This window comes from Neopelma chrysocephalum, unplaced genomic scaffold, assembly GCF_003984885.1.
Source record: "Neopelma chrysocephalum unplaced genomic scaffold, ASM398488v2 Primary Assembly neopelma1_24, whole genome shotgun sequence".
Lineage (NCBI taxonomy): Eukaryota > Metazoa > Chordata > Aves > Passeriformes > Pipridae > Neopelma > Neopelma chrysocephalum.
The window spans coordinates 3,124,750-3,132,015 of record NW_020897693.1 but is presented as its reverse complement, the minus strand read 5'-3'; the positions used below and the strand labels follow the sequence as shown (position 1 = coordinate 3,132,015).

General features: G+C 42.6%; 1 protein-coding gene across 2 annotated transcripts in view; it reads left to right on the top strand.

The window, feature by feature from the left end:
- Positions 1-7,266, top strand: part of AMPD3 (adenosine monophosphate deaminase 3) — a 32,687-nt gene that overhangs the window by 608 nt on the left and 24,813 nt on the right. The window contains exons 1-4 of one of the 2 annotated variants that reach the window (XM_027700208.1): positions 254-313; positions 2,981-3,206; positions 5,616-5,811; positions 6,256-6,421. In XM_027700208.1, the coding sequence (XP_027556009.1) occupies positions 292-313; positions 2,981-3,206; positions 5,616-5,811; positions 6,256-6,421 (610 nt within the window). In that variant the 5' untranslated portion in view covers positions 254-291. Of the gene's footprint in view, positions 1-253; positions 314-2,980; positions 3,207-5,615; positions 5,812-6,255; positions 6,422-7,266 lie in introns of those variants that run through there. The other variant, XM_027700218.1, reaches the window with a different exon arrangement.

The following is a 7,266-nucleotide window of genomic DNA, read 5'->3' as shown; positions in this document are numbered from 1 at the left end:
GGGGCCGGAGCCTCGCCCGGCGGGGGCTGCAGCCCCGCCTGGCCCCACCTGCGGTGGAGGCAGCGGCGGCGAGGGGGCCCCTCCGCCCTCGGGCCATAAAGGGCCGGGGCAGGGCCGGCGCGGCACTGCGGTACCAGGGCGGCCGGCGGGTGGATGCGGCAGCGGGAGCGGCGGCATCTGGCGGGAGCGGCTCCTCCCTCCGCCTCCTCCTCCCCCTCCTCCGCCGGCGGCTCCCGGCGGCGTCTCTCCGGGCGGCGGGAGCGCCGGTGCGGGGCCCGGCGCGGCCCCGGCATGGCTCTGCCCGGGCCGCTCGGTAAGTGCCCGCCGGGCTGCCCGGGGCGGGGGCGGTGGCGGTGACCTTGGCGGCCGCCCCAGAGGGGACGGACCCGCGCGGGGCTCCTGCGGCGGCGGCGCCCGCGGGCCCGGCCCCACCTGCCCGGGGATGCGGCGCCCGACGCTGCCCGCGGGGGATCGGGGGCGGCGGCGGCTTTCGTGGCGTGTGCTCCTTATGTATGCAAGCCCGTTAAATTCCTGCTCGATAACTGCTTTTTAAGTAATCATTCCATCGTTTTGTTTTTTTTTTCAATGCAGCTTGCTTCAGTGGAAATAGGTTTCTCTTCTTCTGCAAAGGTGCAGAACTAAAGAGCACCCAAAGCAGTGAGACCGAGATATTTAGCAAAAGAGCATTTACTGGATGGCATTCCTACCCTTCCCCATCCCATTAAGATGTGTGGTTGTCGTTCACCTTGGGCAAAGGACAGCACTTCTATAGAAGGATACTTGGATACAAGGGCTTCATCCCTTTTCCAGTTCGGGATGGCACAGCTTGCACGAGTATTGCATGAAGTGCCTTATGACTATTTAGGTTTATTAGACTCATTTCAGTGACGTGACCTAGCACTGATGTGGCTGAACCTACATTTCAAACTGTTTTATGCCTTTTTCTGTTGTGCTTGAGTGGAGAATGGAGTAAGAAGAAAAACTTTGGTCAGTATAGGTTTGTACTTATGTCTATACTGCATTTCTGGTGCTGATCACAATGCTCTAGGAAAAAGTTCCTTTAGACTAGAAAAATGTTCAGCTAATGGTGAACATACAGCCCACTGATTTTTTTTTTTCTGCTAGTACTGAAAATATTTTATTGCTGATTTAGCAGCAGAAGAAACATTATTATTTCACTTTGAACTAGTATTACTAGAACTCTTACTGTAGTTCAGTAGCCACAAAGACAGTTTGTGCCTGGCTGAAGTGGCCCAAAAGGCCCTTCCTGCTGGCAGCAGCATGTGAGGCAGGTACTGTTGGTGACAGCTGTGTTCATTGGGGTCAGTGGAAAGACTGCTATGACTTCATTGAGGGCTGAAATGGAGAAAGTGAATCTAAGTTTGGATGCTTCTGAGGCATTGTAGTGCCTTGTCATCATTCAGCAGAATGTGAATGCATTTTTAAATTTCTTCTGTAGTTATATTGGATTTTATGAAGACTTAATACTGATTAAAAAACAAGTCCTCTGCAGGCAGAAAACCGGCACAAAGTCAGATCCACAGTTCTTTTAAGACCTGCGATGCTTTTCCACTGGGCTGTGAATTGGTTCTTACAAAATAAGAATGAAAAGTAATGTAGGTGATCACTAAATTGCCACGTTATGGTCCAATATAAGTTTTACCAAATTTTTTATACTATGTTGGCTTTTAGAATATAAGCAACACTGTTCTGAAAACAACTGTGAAAACAGGCGGACAGTAATTAGAGTCTTTTAGGCTGAAAAGGGGCTCACGTATCGAAAGGATCACATGTCAGCATGTGAAACCTGTAGCATGCCTACAGAAAAATTGTAATGGGGGGCCTGATAAGTTGTGTCTGGAGAGATAAAAAACTGCCACGCTCTGTGCTGACTTCCAGCATATGTCGTTTATTTAATGAATACCATCTTACTGAATATGTTTCCCTTTTTGTAACCAAAAAGGATTCTGAAATTCCAGTTTTGGACCCAGACTTCGCATTCTGGCAGTGCTTGGATCCATTTGTTGTGACATCTTCATTGCTATTTTTAACTTATGTAATAAGAATTTAATCTTATTTGTTACAAACTCCATCATACTGAAGGCACTCAGAAAGCATTACTGTACATAATAAATAATGCTGGTTAGTAGCTTACCAGCACTGTATTTTTTCCCTCTGGAATGCTACAAGTTATGTTAAAATTCACCTTCTTCGTTGTATGAAAACGAAATAAAAATAAAGCCAGGAACTACAGAAGAAACTCTAAAGATGGTGTTTTAGTAGTGATGCTAGAAAAAAATGGAAGTGTTTTGTGATGAAAGACTACTTAAAAATTTAAAGTATAAAACATTTTCTTTTTGAAAAATAATATTTAAATGCCAAGCAGAAATGCAAGTCCATATCCTATCTGCTTCCCAAATGCATTCAAAAGCAAGATATGAACTGCTAAAAACAAATGGGAAAAAGTCACCAAGTTAACTATAGCATATATGCTTCTGTTCTGCAACTGTTTTTACTTCACAGCAGCTCTGTGACTTACTGATTTGTGGAAGGGGTGGGGTTTGGTAGAAATGTGCAACCCTCTTTTCTAACTTGCCTGTTGGTTTGAAGTTGCTGAGCAAAGAAGAAGTCAGGAATCTGAGTGAATGTGATTTCCCCATTCAGTGCAAGTACATACAGCTGAGTGTGCATTATATCACAAATAATAGCCTGTCTGATTGTGCAAGTAAGTGGAATCTATTGGCACAGCTCTACATACATTTCTTAGGAATTTTTGTGGACGTACTGAGGAGTTCTTGATGCGAAAACTAGTATGGCTCCAAAAGCGGAGTGGACACCCGTGGTTCTTGTGTACTGCATACTAGTCTAAATTATGCATTCTCCTTTGTTCTGCTTCTGCCCTAAGCTCTGAAAAAAAGCCTAGTCTCCCTCATATCTGCATTCCTGTAGCTATAACTTTGTCACCTGTCTCCCTTCCCAGCCGAGATGCCCCGACAGTTTCCAAAGCTGAACATCTCGGAGGTTGACGAGCACGTGCGACTTCTGGCAGAGAAGGTCTTTGCTAAAGTTCTTCGGGAAGAAGACAGCAAAGATGCACTGTCACTCTTCACTGTGCCTGAGGACTGCCCTATTGGGCAGAAGGAGGCCAAGGAAAGGGAACTGCAGAAGGAACTGGCAGAACAGCAGTCCCTGGAAACAGCTAAAAGGTTTGTTCAGTAGTTGCTTTCTTAGTGGAAAATAACTTTTTAAATAAGCTTGAGTTAATATTGAAATGCCTGGTAAATAACATTCTGCCTCTTATTACTTCAGGAGACAGGTGAACAGCAGGTACCTGGGGCAGCTGTGTGATGTCCCTCTGTCCTAGGGAGAAGGTGTGGGGCTGGGCCCTAGGGAGCTTGGATTGGTGAGCTTCTCTCAGCTGTGTTTCCAGCAATAGCACAGATATCGCTTATGCAAGTTTACCAAACAGCACAGCTGGGTAGAAATGAACACAACCCTAAGACTCTTTAATGTAAGAAGAGTCAGAAAAAGAAACACTCCCCTCACCTTATTCTAGTTTCATTAAGAGAAATGGAAAATTTTAACACACAGAAAATGACAGTGGCATGATATTTCTTTTCGTCTCTGTAAAAATAGATGAAAGCCAAGACATTACATTTAAGATCAAGGGAGAAGGTGCAAAGTGGTATTGGCATAATGAGGTTATTCGTAGGTTTCCTTTACTCACAGAGAGAAAATCTAACCACTGTCAGCCATAAAAGTGCCCATTAAAACAGAATAAATTGCATTCTACCTCTGGTTTATCCAGGACTCTGATGAAGCCAAACTTGCTTTAGTTTATGATTTTTCTCCTGTGAGAGAGGCAACCTTCCCCTGATGTCAGGCTGTTCCAGTGTCTTCCCTTCAGAGGACTGCTGGGCTGTTCCTGGAGCCACGTGAGCCCAGCAGCAGCCTGACACCAAATGGGGTGGACGTGTACAGACTCTTCAAAAAGCAGGCAAACAAGAAAGCCTTTGAAAGTGATACTAAACACATGTACCTGGTTAGCTGCACGCAGTCAGTTGGGCAACACTTGGAATCATATTCCTGGAACAGAAGGGAGAAGAGTCAATTTAGTTAAATTAAGGTATGACTCACTGATGATACAGGGTGAGACTTCTGGTTTTTGAATTGTGCAAGTGGGTTTCCCAGTTGGCATGTTCATAGACATAAACAGGCACAGAAGGGAAAAGCAGATGTTTTCATTCAAGCAAATGTTTGGTACATCTTTCCTCCCAAACCAATAAGTTTCATTTTAATTTGGGGAATTGTCTCGTGGAAATATGTTCTCTCAAACAAACTGAAGTTTTGTACAAGTTTAGCTGTGGGAAGCAGGATATTATATGTATATTGTTTACATGTGGGAACAGAACAAGTATTCATCCCTGTCCTGCAGGACTGGTGCATACTCAAGGACAGTGACACCAGTACAATACAACTTGTGCTGTTTTCAGCTGCAGTTGATCAATGTTACCAAGAATTTCATACTCATTTCCAAGGGGGCTACAAGTACTGAAGAGGATGGAATTTGGTTATAGGATGTTAATTGTACCAGCACTGCATGTTCTTATTCTTAAGAAGTAATATGCTACTTTCAGAGAGTATGCCAGTGTTCCTTTTTCTCTGTTAGTGCTTCTTACTGATATTTTAAGGTTTTAGTATCTAATTTATAAAATTAGGGATTATTTTCTACTATGTTTATTTATTATATGAATATTTAAAATACATTTAAATACATTTAAACTGAGTAAGGAAAATGAATTAAATCTTCAGAGATATTCCAAAACTCCACTTAAGGCATTACACTTACTTCACTGAAAAAACCACAGCATTCTTTTTCAGCTAGTTTATCTGAGGTGCACATCTATCACAGTTTTGCTGAGAAAGGACAACATTTTTAAATTCATGGGAGTTCCTCCTGAGGGGAGGGAAAGACTCACATATCAAAGCCATACTATGTTATCACTCTGATAAACAACATCAGCCTTTTGCTCCAATCTCATCAAACACTGCCTAAGGAATAACTAGGTGCTCCTTGTTTTTCTTACAAGTTTAACTCAGTGACTGTATGTGACATTTTGATGCATAGTCTTGTCTGACAACTAGATGAGATTTAAGTCTTGCTATTTTGGGAAGAATGAGAAGAGTGTGTAACAGCACAATAACTTAAGATGATTTACCATAGGTAAATTCTGACGCTGCCAGTCTCTAAAAATTGACTCTTACTGAAGTGAGCACAGCGATCACGTTTTCCTTCTGTGCAGTGACTTGCTGAAACTGAATTTGTAAGAAGTGAAACAAAAACCTTAGAGCATCTTAGAGTGGTTGTAAATAAATTATGGCATATTGGATTCATGTGGAGAGCAAGTGCAATTGTGTGTACTGTATATCGTGGGAAATGTCAATAGGAAAAAGCTGAAAGCACAAATACTTTGTGACCAACATTTTTTCTGTGGTATGAGAAATTTAATTTGTAAAATTTCCTAGGGAGTGACTTCTTTGATGTGGTCAGTTTTCCAGTGTATTTAGTGTTTTATACCATGGCTTATTTTATGTCTTATACCGTGAATTCATAGGAAGAAAAGTTTCAAGATGATTCGATCCCAGTCTTTGTCATTACAAATTCCATCTCAGGAATGGAAAGCACCACCGGCCAATCCTGTCCTGTCTCCTGCAACACCAGTTCTTCCAAGTGCTTTTGTGCCAGTCCAAGTGCCATATGATGTACCAGAATTCCAGAGAGTTTCAATTAGTGGGGACTACTGTGCAGGGGTAAGAAACCATCGGTTTTCCCCTTTCTGTATCTAGAGGGGGGAAAAGAAAATCCCATATATATATGAAGTGTAAAATGCCAATATATTATGGTTTTCTGCAACAAACTCTAAATTGCTCTGTGGACACAGCGATTTGTAAAACAGTTAAAGTCAAGGTCAGGTTCTTTTATGCTCTTTATAATAATATATTGGGTAAAAACATAATCAGATATTCAACAAATGGGTAATGTATGGTAGGAGGAAAAAAAATTGTGTGTGTTGTTTTGCATATGGTACTTAGGTTCTGCTTCTGTCACTGGCTTCCTGACACTTGGGGCAAGATCCTTATGGTCATACACTAATACTTCTGGGAATTCAGTCTCCTTGTTGCTGGCGTGGATTCGGTTTGTAGCTAACATGGCTGTTTTATTTTTGTCAGTATTTATCCGGGTTTTCCTTTCAGGTGACAGTTGATGACTATGAACAAGCTGCCAAGAGCCTGGTGAAAGCTCTTCTCATTCGAGAAAAGTATTCCCGCCTTGCCTACCATCGCTTCCCAAGGACAACGTCTCAGTACCTGTGCAGCATGCGGGATGAAAAATGGAAGGTTGAAGATGAAGTGTATCCAGGTCAGTGTCCTTTTTAAAACAGAGAATTATATTCTAAAAATTTCAGAATTATTTTAAAATACAGAATTAAACCTGTGCACTGCTGTAGTAAAGGGAAGTTGCATTTTTGTGGTGATCTCTTTGGAGTGTCTTTGCCTCTGTAATTTGTTCTGTTAGTGAGTGGAGAATCACTGACAGACCTGAGTTATAAATCCTGGGTCTAATCTGAAACTTTGAAGCTGTCAAAACTTAAAAACCCATTCTAGACTCTCATTGATTATTTTCTTCTCGCAGCAAATGGGATGTTAAGTAGTACACTTGTGTTCCCCCAGGAAAAAGCTACATGGATATGGTTTAAAGGGAAAAGTCATTCCTCCCCATCTTGGCACGCAGAACTAAGGCGTAAAAGGGATGATGAGCTTATCTACATCATAAATGGAAGCATGATACAGACACGCCAGTTAGCAAGCCCTGAGTCAGGAATTTCGCAGGCAGGGCACACTTGCCAGGCCAAGACTGGAAGCTGTGTAGTCATATTTGTTGGGCATTCTGCCTGGGTAAATATACTCTGATCTCTCAACAAGGCTTATTAGGTTGAACATATTCCCCCACTGTATGTCACAAACTATATTTGTCACTTAGGTGGGTTGTGTCGTGAAAGCTTTGCTTGTGCGTTCAGCTGTTTGTGCTGCTCGTTTTTGGATTAGCCTGCAAGGAACCACCTTTGGTCTGTGCAGATGTGCCACTGCAGATGTGTCCATATTGCTGGCAATTTATTCTCAGCCACAAAGTGACATTTTGAATCAATTACCTTCTGGCTCAGTGGTTGAAAGAGGGTGAATGAATGTGTTTTCAAGTGGTTTTTA